We start from the raw sequence: 20620 nt of genomic DNA, 5'->3' as shown, positions 1-20620 counted from the left end.
AGGTCCAGATATAGGTTCAGGTCCAGATATAGGTCCAGGTGTACCTGAAAGACAAAAAACACATGTTAAGGATAGAAAAAATAATTACAAATAGAAAACAGGTTGAGCAGAGTAAGTAAAAACAGCAGCAGAGTGAAAATTGTGGTCAGTTTGTCCTCCAGCAGTCTAAGCCTATAGCAGCAGAACTAAGGGACAGCTCAAGAAACCCAAGCCGACCCTAACTATAGGATTTATCAAAAAGGAAAGTCTTAAGTCTAGTTTTAAAACTGGATAATGTGTCAGCCTCACGGACAGAAACTGGAAGTTGGTTCCACAAGAGAGGAGCCTGAGAACTGAAAGATCTTCCTCCCATTCTGTTTTTGTAAATTCTAGGAACCACAAGTGAATGAGACTCACCTGTAGAAATAAAGGTTGAATGAATGGAAAAAAATAACAAGTACATCCAATGATTACTTTTTTCATTTATTCAACCTTTATTTCTACAGGTGAGTCTCATTGAGCCTCGAGGACTCATTTACAAGAGAGACCTGATTTAACAAAGAGTGATGACAACAGTGGACAATCTTAAAAGAAAGAATTTAAATTGAAAAATAAATCAAAGAAGATATTAAAAAATAAACAAAAACAGCTACATTTTAAATTGATATAAAATACTAAAAGCAGGAATATATCTACGTTGGTTTTTGCCATGAACTTACCAGTGGGAGAGTCTACGTGAAGTTAATGGTGACCAGTTAACCAGTGAATACTGGGTGCAGTGGTGGGTACGGTAGTTACAGCTAGTTATAAATCTTAGTGCACCATGATAGACAGCATCCAACATCTGCAGCATCCAACATCTGCAGGGTTCTTGTAGGAGCGTTCTTGTAAATAATGTCACCGTAATCAATGGAGGGAAGGAAAGTCACAGATACAAGGCGTTTTCTAACATTCAGGGTTAGACAGGATCTGTTTCTGAAAAAGAAACCAGTTTAACTTCCAGTTTCTTTACTAAGTTTTCGACACGGTCCTTGAAAGAGAGATGTGAATCAACCAAGATACCCAAATATTTGTAGGAATTGACAAACTCAATGGGGACACCATTTGAGGATAAGATTGAAGGAAGAACTGCTGGGACCAACTTCCTGTTTGAAAACAGCATCCCTTTGGTTTTGTCAGCGTTTAGGACAAGTTTGAGGTGAAACAAATCTGACTGGATAATGTCAAAGGTGGATTATTTACTTTCTGAGTTTCATTCACATTTTTTGTGTGCTTGTAAGATATTTTTGTAACGGATAGACTGAGTTGACTCCAACAGTTAATGTAAAAGTTTTAGATAACAATCCTACACAGTGAGTGCTTCAGCTATCTGCCTTCACCTTTCATTGGCTGCTAGTTCAGCCGTTGGTTCCAGTAACAGCTTCAAGTGTTATATAGACCCACAAGTGATATAAATGAGAAGGACATCCACCAGCATCTGTTCAGGCAGCAGGAAAAGTTGTTTTTATCAAAACTATGTGCAGAGAAAGTGTTAGCATCAGCATGGAAATAGCTTCAAGCTAACCCTTTTTGAGGAGAAGCTGTTCTACTTTTTTCCTGTTAAAGTCTTTATGGCAGCAAATCATGCAGTGCATCTTACCCAAGAGTCTATGAGAGGTTTCTCAAGCACACCCTCATATTTTAGGATTCTGGATGTTTGTGGGCGTGAGAAATGGAGTATTTAAATATTTCTATTAAGTATTTGGAGTATAAATGGAGTATCAAGTGTCCTTGGGTGTCATGAAAGGCGCTTTTTAAATAAAATGATTATTATTATTATTATTATTATTTATTGTACGTTAGCATCCCAGAGTGAAATGGTGCACGAGGGAAGAAAGTCCACTGAAGTCAGGTGGTTTTCTCCACAGCTTTGGTTGGCCATCATGTATGTTTACTCTGAGTGTGTAGCTCGGTGTTTGTCCATGTTATGAGCGTGTCTGGGTGTGTGCGCAGCGGGGGCACAGCCACGTATGTTTGGAGCGAGTGCTGTCAGTTAGCTGGAATGTTGTACTACCGCCAATACTAAGATGGCTGCCAAGCTCTAAGATGGCTGCCAGGATTAGAGCCAGCAGCCAGCGAGACGCACACACAGAGGAGCGTTTGAGCAGGAGAAGCTCTTTCTTTCATTCTTGCCCCTCTGTGTGGATAAGCAGCGAAGCAGCTCTGATGTTTCTGCTCAGTAATCTGTGGCTGAGCGTGGCTGCAAGGCAAGTGCTGCTGGCTGCGCTCCGTGCACGCTCATCACCTACAGCTGCAGATAAACACCTCCTTTAGCTGGCTGCAGCCCTGGACCTGAGCAGACCAGGACGCACAGACCGCTCCCACTTTCTGATCGACAACTGATGTGAGCTCGACCCTCCTGCCTGGAAGTTATGTCCATAAGCTTGAAAACGCACACACGGCATTATTCAAGTCTTTAGGCCAGATTTTCTGTGGAGTCTTCATACCAGACTTCACACAACTGTCCTTCAACACGTTGCACATTTTCAACACTTTTGTTAACAACTGTTGCATTCGTGCAAATGTGTGTGCGTTCCTCTGAGCCATCCCAAGAGAAACAACTTTGCTACGCTAACACACACCGCCTTGGATTTCTTGTGCAACCGCACTTAAATCATCAGCTTTTCACTTGTTCCGTGTGTTCATACGAGGATTACAACGTGTCTTAAAGTATGAAGCAAAAACCTGTGTGTGTGTGTGTGTGTGTGTGTGTGAGGTGCTCTGTTTATGTAGACTAAATCCCTACAAGCAGGAAAGTATTAAGCAGGATTAGGGTGAGTGATATGATGCATGCTTAGATACGAGTGCAGCGAGCACGCTGTAAGTCGTTGCACCTTGACTGTGCAAAGGAAGCAGAACATTTTGAGCTACAAGACTGTCTCTCTCTCTCACACACACACACACACACACGTGTGAATTGTCACAAATATAAATGCTGCATAGCATACTTCAGCACATGCTGCAGGTCTGGTTCATTCCCTTTCACACCTCAGATCTCACCGTTGTTGGCGTCACTGACTCAGTTATGATTCTATTTCACAGAATGTTTTTCAAAGTGATTAAATCTGAAAACCACGTTGTGACCTTTTGTTTCTTTCCCTGTGTGTTGCCGTGAAGAATCTGGACAATCAGACAGCTCTAGCCAACAGGGAGACGCAGACATCAAACCATCTCCTAATGGTAGGTGTCCAGAGTTGACGCTGTCAGATCAGCACATTCCAACATTATGCTTGTAATTAGCCACAGATGTTCTTGTGCACATTTGCACATGGCGCCATTTTTTAGGGCAGTTAAACACAGGTGTGTGATGAATTGTTAGTGTATTTGTGTTTGTGTGAACAGAGTAAGCCTGACGGACGTGTTTTCTGTGCAGGACACCTGAGTTTTCAGGACTGCTTCGTCACCTCAGGTGTGTGGAATGTGACCGAGCTGGTCCGGGTGTCACAGAGTAAGTAAAAAAAAAATCAGAACACGTGTTAGAAGACATCCACTAAATGATTACAATCTTGTGTGCATTTTGGAGTTTCTTGATTGGAACTTTACTGCACCAGAACTTTGATAATTTTGATGCTGAACAAGATCGTTTTATGGTTGTTTTTCTTCTCTTGTGTTTGTTGTTTCAGCTCCTGTAGCCACAGCGTCGGGGCCTAACTTCTCATTGGCTGAACTGGACAGCAGTCCCAGCTACTACAACATTAACCAGATGGCTCTGGGGCGACGCTCGCTCACCTCCCCCCCCTCCACCAGGTAAACACTCAGACACAAGTTTGGTCCAAAGCATGCATGTTAGGCTGCCTCCACAGCCAGGCCCCCCTTCCATCAGTGCTCTGTGATCTCAGTGGGTTTGCCTGGTTAAATAATGACGTTCTGTCTCTAGATGGACGTGTTGTCAGCTCAGTCTTGTTACTCGACCTACATTAACATCACAGAACTGTAGCATTTGAAGACTTTTCCTGGCAGGTACAATGAGTTTACAAATGTAAAAGATCCTTTCATCGTCTTACACTTGAGCACAGAAGATATTTGTTCTTTTCATTAAATACCAGCAAAGTGTAGGTGATCTGCAGAGATGGACAGAAGCAGACGTTTGATGTACTCACTGATTGACGTCACGTGCACTGTATGGCTGCACTGACGAGAGCTCCAGTTCGTCTCGCTCTTTTTTTGTTCCTGTTGTTTTTGTTTGAACTTTTTTGGCATCTACACTGCACACCCACGCTACGGGTATGACTGCAACGCACTTTTGGAGTTTTGTGTGTGTCGCTGCCTTGCCATCATGGTTCAGTTCCCGGGCCCCCTCCAACCTCGGGCATAGGCTCCAGCCTGTCATGGCAGCCGTCTCCATGATCCTCCATCTGCCTGGATGGACCCAACTCTTAACAGTTCGGTTCCACAGGGAAATCTTGGATGTTCTGTGTCTGCCGGATCCAGTTCTAGAGGGCAGTAATCCTGTGTTGCTGCAGTCGTTATTCTCATCATGCTGCTAACAGAACAACAGAACCTCATTGCTAACAGGACCATGCTGCTATAGATGCAGGAGCGGACTGGGAAAATAATCCAGGCTGGGAATTTGATACCATCCAAGGCCACCACCGCCCGATTAACGCAAACCACCAATTTGAGCGCACTTTGAATGCATGCCATCTGCACACGTCATCAACTGAATACCTACAATATAAATGTTTCTGCTGTGGTGTAATAATCCATCCTCAAATCACATAAACTGAAATTATGTTGCCCTGCATTTTGCTATGCATAAGCTCTTTTAAACTCACTAGGAATATGACAATCAATCATAGTTTCACACAGCAAATGAGAGGTACACATGTGGTGCACTACAGATGTGTTGGTTTATTTTTAATCACATTAAACAATTTTTTAATTTGAACAAACTTTTACTCACATCTGTAAAAAAAAAAAAAAAAAAAAAAAAAAAAAACTTCAAACGAAACACAAAAATGTTCAAATCATTTTATCTGGACCAGTCTGTTTAAGGGAGAAACGTTTCATCTTCTATCCGGAAGACTTTATCAGTCTGTGGCCTGCCAACCAGATCTTTCCCCTTTTTTTATAAGAACCAGTTTTCACCACTACTACCAGTACACAAGCAGGTGGCGCAGGTGATCACTACTCTCAGCTATTCTATCAATAATATCCTCTTTGTCCATTTCCATCAGAACCTCTTTCTCTGTTGCCAAAAGAAATGCTTCAAGGTTCTCTTGACTGAGGGAAGTTCTTAGACGGTGCTTCACCAACTTCAGGGTGGAGAAGGTCCTGTCACAGGCAACCTGAATAGGGATGCATGGCCCCGATTTCCTTAATTTTGGAAAATTGGAAATAGGTCAATTCTTACATGAGAAACCGATTTTACTGATTTTTTTTGTTTGTTTTAACAACAATTGTCTGAACTTCATTTATATTTCAGAGCACTACCTCATGGACAGTTAAACAAATTTGTATTGTTTCTAGGATATTCCAAAAAAGTTAAATCTGGTCCTCTGGACATTCATAAAACCAAAAAACAAAACAAAACAAAAAAAATGTAAAAACGTTTCGTCTCTTATCCGAGAGACTTCCTCAGTCTGAGGTGCTGTTTTCAGCTCAGTCTCTTAAATAGCACCTTCTCAGAGTGGATCAACCAGTTTGCTGCTGACAACCAGAACCAGCTGCTGTAGTGAGATAATATGCGTCTGATATTATCCTTTATTTAAACGGATTCTTTCATTTTTCTGGACTAAGTCATATCGTGCTTTGTGGAGTAAATGTGGACAGAGACGTGTTTAAATTTCTGACTCACCAACAACAGTGGGTCGTTTAATTTAAACAATGTAAAAACACATCACACATTTACATTAATTAGCAGATTGATTACAATTAACACAGCTTAATTAATGAGCTTTACAATGAGAAATCATACGGCCATGATTTCTCACTTGCAACTAAAAATACAACAGACATTTCTGAAAATATCTGGATTAATTACTGGCAAGATAGAAGAGTTTTAAAGATGGGAAATGAAGGAGTTTAAATGGAGAGAAAAGATGTGTGAGGGAAAATGTGTTGACGAAGAACGACACCCTCCATTCGAACCCAGCTCTACCTCTGTACACTTCGGTAGTGGAAATCGACTCTTTACCTTGCAGAAGATATCTCAGCTTCGGTGTAGAGTTATCTTTCAACGTTACCATTTCAGCGTCTCCGTAGGATAGCAGAGAAACATCCGGAGTAGTGACGGTACTTCGTTCAACAGTACGCTCACCTCCCGGGTGGACTCACATGAGCTGTGAGCCCGTCAGAGTTCCACTCAGATGTGGAAGATTCCATAATCCCCACGAGACTCGGAAGAACTCCCAACTAACTCCAGCACTTCAGAACTTTCGTTCGGTTCTGCTCCCAGAACTTCTGTTCTTCCCCAGAACTTCTGTTCTTCCTCGGAACTTTTGACTGACTGGAACTAGGAAGTGTCGACTTTTTAAAGAGTTAGCTTCCGGTCCCTTTTTTGGGAAATCCTGATTGGTTGAAAGAACCAACAGGGGTGTGGTTTTAGTGACGTAAGAGGTTACTACAAGTCAGAAAAACAGTGAGATGTTTTAAGAACAGACAGAGAAATGTTATGGCGAAATGAGAGACTCACAGGTGCCAGCTTCTCTTGTTTACCGTCTGCTAGGTTTAAAAACATGACAGTTCGTTCCAATAACTTCTTTGCGACTGTCTCCGACTTTTGACCGACATCACTCCTTCTCATTTCAGACAGAAGATCAAAAAATGCATAATTACTCTGTAACAGACATTAACTTGATTTCTACTTTGAATGAGGATTAAAAAATCATTAATACTGTTTCACAGTTGATTTAAAATGAGTGGTTCACTTCAACATTTAAAATGGTTTGAACTAAACACACTTTGATTATCAAGATATTGTAAAATAGTAATGATAATAAAAAAGAGAGTGTTCTTTCAATTGATTAGTGCAGGACACACTTAGAAAGTCTCTGGATGAGCTTAATTTGTATTTCTGGACTCAAATCAATGAAATAACAGTTTCTGTCCCATGAAGGTCCTCAGGGTCAGGTTTTGACCTGAGGCTTAGTTCACTACACTGCTCACATGCTCAAGAAGGACCATCAGCCTAACAATGGTTCATTAGCACCTGATGGCTGTTTACTATTCACAGAGGGCTGAGTGATACTAGCAATCACAGCATTGTAAGAGGGGGACAGTTGAACACGGAGGCTCCACCCCTGTTTAATGATGGACAATTTCTTTTCACAAAGATGGCCTCCTTTACTCCTCTCTCAAACCATCGTTCCTCTCTGTCCAGGATGAGAACATCTTCATCCCTTAAAGAGTGACCTCTGACCTGGAGATGAGTGTAGACCGCAGAATCCTGGCCCAATGATGTTGATCTTCTGTGATGGGCCATCCTTTTGGCCAGTGGCTGTTTAGTTTCCCCGATGTTAGACTGATCACCCTCCTGACACTGAACAACATACACAACATTGCTCTGTTTGTGCCGAAGGACTGGATCTTTGGGATGAACCAGTCTTTAATGTATTTTGGGGTTTAAAAGCCACTGGGACGTTATGTTTAGAAAATAAACGTCTCAGTTTCTCTGATACTCCCTCAACATATGGAATGACCACTGGTCTGGGTCTGGGTTCCTCCTTTTCACCTGATGGCTGACTGGAGTCCTGTTTGGGTTTCTGCTTTCAGGAAGGCCCAGTTAGGATATCCACATTGCTCTAGAGCCTGTCTTGTGTAGGATTTCTCCTTCTGCCTGGCTCCTGAGTTAGTGGGGACACTGTCTGCTCTGTGGTACAGAGTCCTGATGACTCCTAACTTGTGCTCCAAAGGGTGATGGGAGTGAAACTGCAAATACTGGTCTGTGTGGGTGGGTTTGCGGTACACCTCGGTTTGCAAATGTCCTCTCTCAGAAACTGAGACCTCACAATCCAAGAAAGCCAACCTGCCATTTTTTACATCTTCTCGTGTGAACTTGAAGTATTTATCCACAGAGTTGATGTGGTCAGTAAAATGTTGGACTTCCTGAGATTTAATTTTAACCCAGGTGTCGTCAACATACCTGAACCAATGACTTGGTGGTGTCCCTGAAAAGGACGTCAAGGCTCTCTTTTCTACCTCCTCCATGTACAGGTTGGCAACAATAGGAGAAACTGGAGACCCCATAGCACACCCATGTTTCTGCCTATAATATTGCTCCCCATATGTGAAGTAGGTTGACTCCAGGCACAGTTTCAAGAGTTGACACAGTTGTTCTGTGGAAAGCGTGGTCCTGCTGCTCAGAGTGGTGTCTGATTTTAATCTTAAACTGACCACCTCTACTGCATCATCAACGGGAATGCACGTAAAGAGTGATGTGACATCAAAAGAGACCATTGTTTCATCAGTCTCCATGATGACATCCCTCACCTTATCCACAAAGTCCATGGTGTTCTGTATGTGGTGTTCTGAGCTGCCAACTAAAGGGATGAGTACAGACGCCAGATATTTGGAAACATTGTAAGTGACCGAGTTAATCATGCTAACAATTGGTCTTAAAGGTACACCTTGTTGTGGATTTTAGGTAAACCATACAGACTAGGTGTGGCCTCCCCTGGGTACAGTCTGTGGTACAGAATACGGTCAATAGCCTTGTCCTGCTCCAAAATTTTCAGGCAATCTATTAACTTCTTCTTGTAACCACTTCCTGGATCTCTTTTCAGAGGTTCATAAGTGGTTAAGTCACTAAGGAGTGTCATAACTTTCTCATGATAGTCTTTCTGGTTCAAAATCACTGTGCACCTTCCTTTGTCTGCTGGGAGAATGATGATGTTTTTGTCCTTGCTAAGAGTGGCGAGTGCATCCCTCTCCTCTCTTCTGATGTTGGAAGGTGGTGGTTTGGCATTTAAAGCTGGATTTGGATACAAAAGGATTTCCCAAGCTTTAAACATCCCAAGGAGCACTGTGCAAGCAAACATATTGAAATGGAAGGAGTATCAGACCACTGCAAATCTACTAAGACCCGGCCGTCCCTCTAAACTTTCATCTCGAACAAGGAGAAGACTCATCAGAGATGCAGCCAAGAGGCCCATGATCACTCTGGATGAACTGCAGAGCTCTACAGCTGAGGTGGGAGAGTCTTGGCTGAATGCAGAGGTGCGCACCCTGCTGGAAGCCAGGAACACTGCCTTCAGGTCTGGAAACTCAGAGGAGCTGAGTAGGACAAGGAAAGAGCTGGTTGCTGGTATTAAGAGGGCCAAGGCCACATATGCACAGAGGATCGAGGGTCAATTCATCTCACAAGACCCTCGGAGCATGTGGAGGGGCATTAAGTGCATAACAGATTATAAAGGAAGGAGCGAACAATGCCCCAAAGACCCATCTCTGCCTGATGCCCTCAACAAGTTCTATGCACACTTTGAAGACCCGAACAGACCACCCAGCACCAGACTCACCTCACCACCGGATGAAGAGCATCTCAGCGTGACCTCAGCAGAAGTAAGGAGTACTTTCAGGAGGATTAATCCGCACAAAGAAACTGGCCCAGACAACATCCCCAGAAAAGTGTTGAAGGAATGTGCCGATCAGCTCTGCGAGGTGCTGGCAGACATCTTTAACACCTCACTTACCCTTAAGACAGTTCCCACCTGCCTGAAGACTGCCACCATCATCCCAGTCCCCAAAAGCTCTACAGTGACTGGTCTGAATGACTATCGGCCAGTGGCCCTCACCCCAATAATCGCTAAATGCTTCGAAAAACTGGTCATGACTCACGTCAAAACAACCATCAACATCAACGAGGACCCTCATCAGTATGCATACCGTGAGAACTGATCAACAGAGGATGCCATCTCCTCTGTGGTCCACACTGCGCTCAACCACCTGGAGCAGAAAAACTCTTACATCCGTATGCTCTTTGTGGACTTCACATCCGCCTTCAACACCATGATCCCCCAAACCCTGATGGACAAACTATCCATACTAGGACTAAGCCCCTCCATTTGCAACTGGGTACTAGACTTCTTAACAAACAGACCACAGTTAGTGAAGATCCACAACTTCTCCTCCTCCACCATAACCCTCAGCACTGGCTCTCCTCAGGGATGTGTGTTGAGCCCCCTCCTGTTTACTCTGCTCACGTATGATTGTGCAGCTACCCATCCAGGCTGTCACATTGTAAAGTTTGCAGATGATACAGCTGTGGTGGGATGCATCACAAACAATGATGAGTCCAGCTACAGGCAAGAGGTGGAACACCTGGAGAGCTGGTGCAGAGAGAATAACCTTCACATCAATGTGAAGAAGACAAAGGAGATGATTGTGGACTTCAGAAGGAACAAAAGCATCTACACCCCCATGAACATAAGAGGATCTGCAGTGGAAGTAGTCTCCAGCTACAAGTACTTGGGTGTACACATGAATGACAACCTCAGCTGGAGCAACAACACCACCAGCCTGATCAAGAAAGCTCATCAGAGACTCTACTTCCTCAGACGGCTGAGGCGAGCTGGTCTGGAAGCTCAGTCCTCACCTCCTTCTACAGGTGTGCAGTGGAGAGCATCCTGTGCTCCAGCATCAACATGTGGGATGGAGGCTGCACAGCTGCAGAAAGAAAAGCTTTGCAGAGAGTGGTGAAGGCTGCACAGAAGACTGTCGGAGTCAGCCTCCCCACCATCACAGACATCTACACCTCCAGATGCAGGAAGAGGGCCACCTGCATCATGAAGGACCTCACTCACCCAGCACACACACTTTTTGCCCCACTCCCCTCAGGAAGGAGGTTGAGGAGCATTAAGTGTAGAACCACTAGACTGAGGAACAGCTTCTACCCTGAGGCTGTTAGACTTATGAATCTCTAACTAGAATAATCGCTGTCAAAAACCATATCATGTTGCTGCTGATCTGTTTCATGTTGCTGCTGATCTGTTTCAATGTTGATGTGTTCATGCGTGCACATCCGCTCACACAGACTCGTGTTCATGTTTGTGCTGATGTTCAATGTTTTATGTTATGAGTGCTTAGTGTATATTTAGTTGATGTTTTTCTTTGTTCATATCTTAGATGTTATTACTGTTTTTCTTATACATTTTATTGTTGGATGTAACTGGGACCCCGTGTACATAATTTCGCTCCACCACATGTACCACATGAGGTGCGAATGACCATAAAGAAACTCTGACTCTGACTCTGTCCATAGGACAACAATCAGTCGTACACTGTACAAATCTGGTCTTTATGGAAGAGTGGCAAGAAGAAAGTCATTTCTCAAAGATATCCATAAAAAGTGTCATTTAAAGTTTGACACAAGCACCTGGGAGACACCAAACATGTGGAAGAAGGTGCTCTGGTCACATGAAACCAAAATCCAACTGTTTGTCCACAATGCAAAACGATATGTTTGGCGTAAAAGCAACACAGCTCATCACCCTGAACACACCATCCCCACTGTCAAACATGGTGGTGGCAGCATCATGGTTTGGGCCTCCTTTTCGTCAGCAGGGACAGGGAAGCTGGTCAGAATTGATGGAAGATGGATGGGGCTAAATACAGGACCATTCTGGAAGAAAAGCTGTTTGAGTCTGCAAGAGACCTGAGACTGGGACGGAGATTTATCTTCCAACAAGACGATGATCCAAAACATAAAGACTCATCTACAATGGAATGGTTCACAAATAAACGTATCCAGGTGTTGGAATGAACAAGTCAAAGTCCAGACCTGAATCCAATCGAGAATCTGTGGAAAGAGCTGAAGACTGCTGTTCACAAACGCTCTCCATCCAACCTCACTGAGCTCCAGCTGTTCTGCAGGAAGAATGGGCAGAACTTCAGTGTCTCCATGTTCAAAACTGATGGAGACAAACCCCAAGAGACTTGCAGCTGGAACTGCAGCAAAAGGAGGAGCTACAAAGTATTAACGCAAGGGGGCCCAATAATATTGCACGCCCCACTTTTCAGTTTTTTATTTGTTAAAAAAGTTTTCACGATTGTGTCCCACTTGTTGTTGATTCTTCACAAAAAATTTACATTTTATATCTTTATGTTTAAAGCCTGAAATGTGGCAAAAGGTTGAAAAGTTCAAGGGGGCCGAATACTTTCGCAAGGCACTATATTATTCAACATCTGGACTTTTCTAACAATTTATTTTAATATCAAGACAAGCTTTGTTTGCCCAAGCACTTATGCCCCTTTTCCACTGTCACAGTGCGGATCAGATCAGTTCGGGTTGGTTCAGATCGGCTCGGGTCTGTTGCGTTTCCATGTACATTTCTGGACCGGCTCTGTAGGCGGGGACTAGAATCCAACTGGTCTTACCACCTGGTGGCAGTAGTGCTCCCTTAAGCTACTTACTAGCCACCACTAAACGTATTAGAAGAAGAACATCCTGAAGACTTTGTCACACGATGTTGTGGAAGAGATGTCATGCTCTAATGGAGTACCTCATGAGCTGTAACTTTTAAACCTGATTCATAATCCTACCTTACTGCCTTCCTGCTGCTTTAAACCCATGTGTTTTACATTTTAGTATAGATTTTTATAATAAAGATGTATTAAAAATATCTTCACTTTTATTATTTGCAGATATGCACAAGGTTCATGTTAAAATTACAAAACATCACACTGTGCTGTAATCTTTGAAACTGCTTTTACAATAAGATACAGACTTGAAAACAATTAGATTAAATTTTGTCCTTGAATTTTAAAGATTTGTCTTTCATTAAATTAAAACATAAATGTATTACTTATTAATCTAAAAAAGTCTGGTCCTCTGGACATTCAAAAAACAAAACAAACAAAAAACATTTAGTTTATTTATTATAAACTGTATTGTTTGTTTTGTGAATGTCCAGAGGACCAGACTTAACTTTTTAGATGTTTCTACCTGGATTATTGAGCAGCATCAGGATATTAATTAATAAATAGTCAGTTGGTCTGTGAACACCATGGGGTCCTAGAAGAGTTGAAGAGGAGGCTGTTGATGTCTGTGCCTCCCTGGTGAAGATGCTGCCCCCACAACCCTGAAGCAGAAGAGGATGGATGGATGGATGGACGGGTGGCGAAGGAGGAGACCATCAAACAGCAGGAGTGGTCAGTTCAGGTGAACTCCTGCCTGTTTGCTTCAGATCAGCTGTTCAAATCTCTGCAGGTTCAAATAAAAGGTGCACCAGGACTTTCAGCTGAATCTCTCGGGCCACAGTTGTACAGCTGATAACTGATAAACGATAACTGTCTTTTCTGAATTTTGGACTGTTTATGTCTCACTTCATCCTAGAACCAAAAATTTATAACATAATAACAGATGAGCAGATTCTGGTAATCTTTTCTTAGGATCCATTAAAGATCAAATGCAACTGGAAATTCTTCTCAACTTCCGGTATGAATTTAAACAAACGCTATCTGCACTTAACATTGTAAAATATGTTTAGGAAATTTAATGTTCAAGGACACCACTTAAGAAAAAAATTGTTTAATAGTACAAGTAAGAAGAGAAAAATGTATAAAAATAAAAAGTACTGCGTCCAACTAATGATTGTGTATCTGTGTGTCCCTTGTCTCACGGGCTTCATCCAGAAGAAGACACAAGTGTTGTTCCTGCTGTGTCCGCTTCAGTTCTTCATGTTCATTCAGTGATGAAATAAGACTTTTCTTTACTGGACTCTTTTCTCTTTCTCTTCACTAGAGAGAAGAAACAGGTGGTTAATTCAAGCTACATACTGTTTTTGAATAAATGCATAAAACAAAGAAAGGTGCTGCTAACAGCTATAATGGATATATTAATGATAATAAACTGATCAAATAAGAAAATGAAAAATAAATTGATTTAAAAATAATGAAAATGATAATAATGGATATATGAATCAGAAAGTATTATACAGATGCAGATATTCTTTGTCATTCGCACCACGTGGTACATGTGGTGGATCAAAATTATGTTCACAGGGTCCCAGTTACATCCAACAATAAAATATAAAAGAAAAACAGTAATATCTAAGATATGAAGTAAGAAAAACATCAACTAAAAATATGATAAGCTCTAATAGCATAAAAACATTAAACACAATACGCCGAACAGCAGCACAGACATGAGTCTGTGTGAACAGACGAGCATGCATGAACACAGCAACATGAAACAGATCAGCAGCAACATGAAACTGATCAGCAGCAACATGAAACTGATCAGCAGAAACATGAAACTGATCAGTAGCAACATGAAACTGATCAGCAGCAACATGAAACTGATCAGCAGCAACATGATGTGATTCTTCACAGTGTTATATATTCATAAGGCTGCACAAACTCAAGTTCATGTTGCTGTTTGACGTATTGTTTTGTTTGTTTACTGCTATTAGTGCTTAGTGTTTTATTAGTAGATGTTTTTTTGTTGATATTTTTCTTAGTTCATATCTTAGATCTTGTTACTGTTTTTATTTTACATTTTGTTGTGTGTAATTGGGACCCTGTGTACAAAGTACATAATTTCATCCCAATTCAGTATTTATTCAACATTTTATTTTTTTACTTTAAAAATAAAATAAAATCAAGTCCTTATCGGCACAAATAAAGTGATGTGGAACATGTTGCATCTGTTCTTACCGAGCAAAGAAGCTGAAGCGTTGTGCTGCTCTGTGAGGTGCAGCTGGGCTGTGATGGAGCTCTGTCAGGTGCAGACTCTGCTGATGGAGCAGGAGCCGGGAGGCTTGGAGGGTTTACTGTGGAGTTTAGAGATGAACCGTCATGCGCTGAAATATGTTCTGGATAAAATACAGTGAGAAACGGAACCGGAGGACAGTTAGCATTTATGCAAATTAGCTTAGCATCGTAGCACCGACGTCGTCCTATTATGGCGTCAGCCTCTTTTGTTAGTTAAAAATATGTTCAGAACCGATGGGATGAGTAACTTAAAATATGTTTAAAGTTAGAAAACACTCACCATCTTCTGTAAATGATTCAAGTAGAGCAGTGGCCGTGTCCAAACCGCCCTCCAATCCTCCATCTAGCTCGCTTTGACTTTTTTCGTCGGCCACCAAGCACAACAACACCTGCACTTCTGCATTTGACCACGGCTTTGATATCATTGTTTTTTTATAGCTTCAAAATACTAAAAGATACGCTCCTCGTGTTATCGCTAATGGCAAGCGGTAGAGGAAAAATGGTGGATCGGGTTGTTTGGAAAGACTCCACAGACTCCTCCCCCCGACCAATCACTGACCGACAGTGTTTCTGACGTCCGGCGCGGCTCGCTTGGACCCCTTGAGAAGCCGGGCCAGAATTTAGCGAGGCGAGCCGGTCACAGGAACAGTGGAAAGACCTCAAACGCGCGTCAAGCCGGAAATATCCGACCCGCGCCGTGACAGTGGAAAAGGGGCATTAGTGTTTGACAGCGGCCTTGTTGCACAGAGCTGGCTGCACTATTTTTTTTCTCTTCCTCAGCCCCTATTGTCCTTTCACCTTGAGACACGTCCTGAACACAACTGTCTCTCATAGACTCACTTGATTTGTCAGCTGTTCAAATTGATTCCTGTCCAGTTTATAAAGATGACACTTTTTCCTGGACTGTGAGAGCAGCAGCCACATCCGCCCTTCCATCCTACAGACGCATACAGAAGACATTAAAATAAATCTGAGGCCGTTTGAACCCTCATGTTCTTGGTGTACCTAGGTGCAGATGTTATTGTGGGATTGATAAAAATCCAATAAAATATAATAAATATATGCCCGCTCCTGCTGCTCCGACGTGTCAACATGGAAGTGCTGGAAGCTATTGATGTCATTGAGTCAAATGTTTGCTCATCAAAGAAGAAGACTGATCCCTGGTTTTGCCTCAGAGATTTTGGCCTCTCATGCTGTGGGGCAATTTGTGTGGAAGCCATTACCTGCCTTGTGAGCTCTGGGGAACAGTCATGGACACTTTTTTGAGGGGAAGGGATTTGAATCTATTTGTTTATGGACATTGAAAATACAAAACTGAAACTGTTATTTTGTGGACATTGAAAGAAAAAATACAGAACTGCAGATGTTATTTGTGGTTGGTCTTATGTGTGAAAAAAGATGCTTGTCATTCTCTGTTGTCAAGTAATGTCACATTTGATTAAATCGTTCCCTGCCTATAGGCTGCAAGTGTGACAGATTTATACTGTATTCTGTGATTAGAATAGAGTGAACACTGCATGATGTGATTATATAAGATTTATCCTGTATTCTGTGATTGGGAAAAAGTAAGCACTGCATGTTGAAATCATGTTAGATTAAAAATATAGTCAGTACTCAGAGCAGAGGAAACTGCATGTTGAGACTGAGATGGAGGATAATGCATTACCTTATCTTGATTTATGATTGTCCACTTAAAGAGAGCCTGAAAGCATTCCAGGATGCCTGACAGCATTCCAGGATAAATAATAAGGGAGCTGAGTAAACAGGTGGATGTTATTATTAAAACCAACACCAAGAAAAGTGCTGTAATAAGACTCATGTGTTAGTAACTGAGGAGCTGAGAAGCAGAACTACTCCATACCTTAAAAGGGCACAGTTAAGGGACAGTCTTTTTGTGTTCCGAGAAACAAACGGCTCTAAAGAGCTGAGACCAATCAGAGCATGACACTAGAATGGTATGATGGAAACTGGTTCTGTCTAGTAATCCGTCTATATAAACCAGGCACAGCAATGGGGAAGTGCTAAACGGACCGTGGAGTCGACGAGACAGGACAATATAGTTATCGCCCCAGGAGCCACTCAGAGCGATTTGGACAGCTCAGAAGGGACTTTTGTTTCATCAAGATAGGAATACTCCCTTGTTCAGCCGATCTGATGCCAGACCAGACCCCTCAAGATTAGGACTGCTTTTGGGGGCTAAGGGTGATTCCTTCCAGGGCTCTGGAGGAGAGACTTCTCTTGCCATTTTCCAAAGATCTTCGGACAGAAATGGTGAGCGACCCCTAGCATATTGTCCAATTACAAAATTTTATACAAAATAACTGTTTCCATAATTGAGAGGGAAAGGTTAGATTAAGAGAGTGTTTTCCTGCTTCCATCCCTCTCGAAAAGTTATCACATAAATTGTGTGCTGTCAAGGTTGGTGGTAACAGTTTTTGTTAGAAATCTGATTGGCTCATGGGACAGTTAGGGGTTTGTGGGGAGTTAAAATGCTTTGGGGCTCCAAATGCATAACAGTCCATTCATATAAGAGGAGGCTGCCCTGTAGTGGACCAACTATGCTCTAGGATTCAAGATTTCCTAACACAGCTCATCGGAGCTAGGAGAGCCTTACCTTGGTGGACTCCCCAAATCCTGAATGTCCCATCTGACCAATAGAACATTTCTTGGAACAAGGCATGGACTCTCTATCATTGATCTTTTTGAATAATTAAATGTAACCAATTATAGTGTGCTGATAACGCTGTACCCCTGCAAATCATTAATTAAAGCAAAGCATAACACGTAAAACTCTGGACTATCACTTCTACACTTCGTACTCATGGATTTGGAAAGCTTGGTTCAATTCTAACAAAAATATGTTTTTAAAGGTTTCTCAGCTTTGATTAAACAACATCCTGGAATCTTATGCCTAGATTCTAAAAAATACCAGATCGGTAACAATTGCGCTTCTACAACTGAAGGTTGGTGACCGTTAATGCAAGTTTTCCCCATGGACAACAATTCAACCCCGGTTGCTAGGTTGGGCGAGTCATGGGGTGAGATAAGTGTGTGATTTGCAAATGAAGGTCGTTAACAATCTGGGTGAGTCACTTTCAACACAACCTTAAACAGAACTAACCTAAGGTCACTCTGGGTAATACTCAAGTGCTAGATTAGTTCGATATACCCCTTGGAGGAGAGGCTGCAGTAGGGGTTAGCCATAAATCCTAGTGGTGACCCCTCTGGGTAGATTGAGATGATCCCTGTTCGGGCACCATCTCAATCTATCCAGAGGGGTTTAAATATTTTGTGCACTCCACCCATCTTTCAGACGACTGTACGTACATATTCTCGTTGTATGTTGTTGCAAAGCCAATAAAGTTTATTCTGATTCTATAATCACATCATGCAGTGTTCACTCTATTCTAATCTCAGAATACAGTATAAATCTGTGACACTTGCAGCCTGTAGGCAGAGAACGATTTCATCAAATGTGACATTACTTGACACTGTACCAAACGGTCTGCACCTTGTAGTGTATGGTCCTTGTGTGATGGATGGATGCTTCTACAATTAAGTAATGGGTTGATGGGTTATATATATGTTAACTAACCTGTTTAAATAAAGGTTGAACGAATGTTTTAAAAAAAAGAAGTAACTCAATAAAATTGTACTTGTCAGGAGTGAGACCTGACTGGCACTCCTAAATGAAAATTCCCAAGCATAGGAAGCCTTGTATGTCAGAGATCTGATGGCAGAGGATCCTACACACAAATTCAGAAAGGTTTTTTAAACGTTTTATTGAGTAAATAAACAGTTTTTGGTGTCTCAGGTCCAGGGGCAGGAACTGTATCTAAAATGATACAGAGGGGAAAGGTTAGTGTTTGGCAGAATAACAAGTAGTTATCTGAATACAGACAGTCTGGTGAAACACTAACCTTTCTTGATGTAAGGGGGCGCTCCAGCAAGAGATGCAGAGCTGCAGAGACCAAGGGAAGTCTAGAGGCGTAGTTGAGGATGAGCAGGGTTCATACACGGGATCCGAAGAGGAGACAGTACCGATAGGGAGAGGCAAAGGCGAAATCCAAAAACAGGCATGGGTCATCAACAAGGTCAGAAGGCTGAGGCACAAAAGGGACAGGCAAAAAGCGTGGTCGAGGGAAACAGGCGTGGATCAAGATTAAATAGCTGTGAACAAGGAGAGTACGCTGGATAACTGCGGCTGCAAGCAAGCAGTTGATCTGGCAACCTAGTGGAGAAAGCAGGAAGTATATATACACCCAGAAACAGGTGGAAACCATCAGTAGCAATTAGAGAGAGAGGTGTGGCATGTAAAGAGGCTGGTAGAAGCAGTAGAGGTAAAACCCCAGGAGAGCAGAAAAGAAAAAGTCAAACAGTGAACAGAGTGATGAGTAAAAGGAAAAAACAGAGTGTAAACTGTGACACTGTGTAGTGAACTTGACCTGATGTCAAAACTTGACCTTAGGATCATATGGTCAGAAACTGTCATTTCATTGATTTGCATCCCGAAATACAGGTTGACCCATCCTGAGACTTTCTTTCTTGAATTAATCAAGTGGAAAAAGACAATTCTCTATGATCATTACTATTTTACAAATGTTTTGATAATCAAATTGTGTTAGTTCAAACAATGTTTACATGTTGAAGTGAACTACTCATTTTTATTTACTTAAAACAGTAATAATGATTTTTATTCCTCATTCAAAGAAGAAATCAGGTTAATATGCATTTCTTGATTTTCTGTCTTTAATAAGCAAAGTTGTAAGTGTGTCGAAGTTCAAGTTTCGGTCAACCGTAAGTTTACTGAAAAGAAATGTCATGTTTAACTTTTACAGCGAGATACTGGGAGAGGTGGCTCCACGAAGTCTGGTTTTCTCCATGATATCTTTCTGTTTGTTCTTAAACAATCTGAATCTTTTCCTTGACTTTTAATAACACCTTACATCACAAAACACACCTCTGTTCTGGTCCACCGACCAATCAAAAAGCTCTCAAATGAACCGGAAGTAGAGCCCATTTAAATGTTGGCACTTCCTAGTTCAGCAGAGAGTTTTGGGAGTTCCAGAATGCAGAACGCTGGAATTCAGGATGCTGCTGAATTAGAATCAAGCTGAACCAGAGACGATTTTGGGAATTATAACTTCTGTTTGGATAACCTCACACGACTCTCGAGGTTCGAGCTGTTCTCACGGAGACGCTGAAAGAGTTGAAAGGAGAGCTCTACACCGACGCTGAAGCTATCATCTGCAAGGTAAAAGAGTCGATCTCAACTAAGCGTACCGTTGGCCCAAGCTGGAAAAGGAGGAGCGTGTCGGTTCTGGTTAAAACAGACAAATTCCCTCACACATCTCTCTGTAGATAAACCTCATCTTTCCATCTTTAAACTCTCCTATCTGCTAGCAAATTAATCCAGATGTTTTCAGAAATGTCTGTGGTGAAGCAACGGAAAATCATGGCCGTATGGTTTTCCTGGTTGTAAAGCTGATTAATTATATCGTTATTTTTCAATTCTTGCCAATTAATGTAAATGTGTGATGTGTTAAACTTGATTCTGTTAATAAATGACCCACTCGTTTGGTGAGTCAAAGATAATTAACGTCTCACGTCCACATTTTATTAAATTCACTGCACGTATGTTACACAGTCCAGAAAAATGAAAGAACCCGTTTTAACAGTATGAATATATCTCAGGATATGTCATACTACATCTGTAAAACCATCACGTGAATCTACATCACTATCTTTTCAGTCTTTGTGTGTGTGCGTGCGTGCGTGCGTGCGTGCGTGCGTGCGTGCAAGCGTGCGAGTGAGGGAGTGTGTTTGTTAGCAGCTGATTTCCTCTTTTTAAATGTGTGATGCCTCTCAGCTCTTCTTTTGTGTCTTTCTGTCTTTCTGTCATCACTTTAGGTCTGAGGTGGAGTTGTATGCAAATCTTCCACGGAGGTAGTTA

At 42.0% G+C, this 20620-nt stretch overlaps 1 protein-coding gene across 2 annotated transcripts in view; it reads left to right on the top strand.

Annotated features, from left to right (window-relative positions):
• The window catches only part of LOC119430439 (nuclear factor 1 X-type), a 263595-nt gene that overhangs the window by 184540 nt on the left and 58435 nt on the right, over nucleotides 1-20620 (top strand). Inside the window, exons 4-7 of one of the 2 annotated variants that reach the window (XM_037697846.1) lie at nucleotides 3136-3198; nucleotides 3392-3466; nucleotides 3642-3765; nucleotides 20578-20613. In XM_037697846.1, the coding sequence (XP_037553774.1) occupies nucleotides 3136-3198; nucleotides 3392-3466; nucleotides 3642-3765; nucleotides 20578-20613 (298 nt within the window). The remainder of the gene's footprint in view (nucleotides 1-3135; nucleotides 3199-3391; nucleotides 3467-3641; nucleotides 3766-20577; nucleotides 20614-20620) is intronic. The other variant, XM_037697845.1, reaches the window with a different exon arrangement.

The sequence above is a fragment of the Nematolebias whitei genome, chromosome 3 (assembly GCF_014905685.2).
Source record: "Nematolebias whitei isolate Nwh7 chromosome 3, NemWhi1, whole genome shotgun sequence".
Lineage (NCBI taxonomy): Eukaryota > Metazoa > Chordata > Actinopteri > Cyprinodontiformes > Rivulidae > Nematolebias > Nematolebias whitei.
The sequence above is the reverse complement of the archived record's forward strand: the minus strand, read 5'-3'. Positions and strand labels throughout refer to the sequence as shown.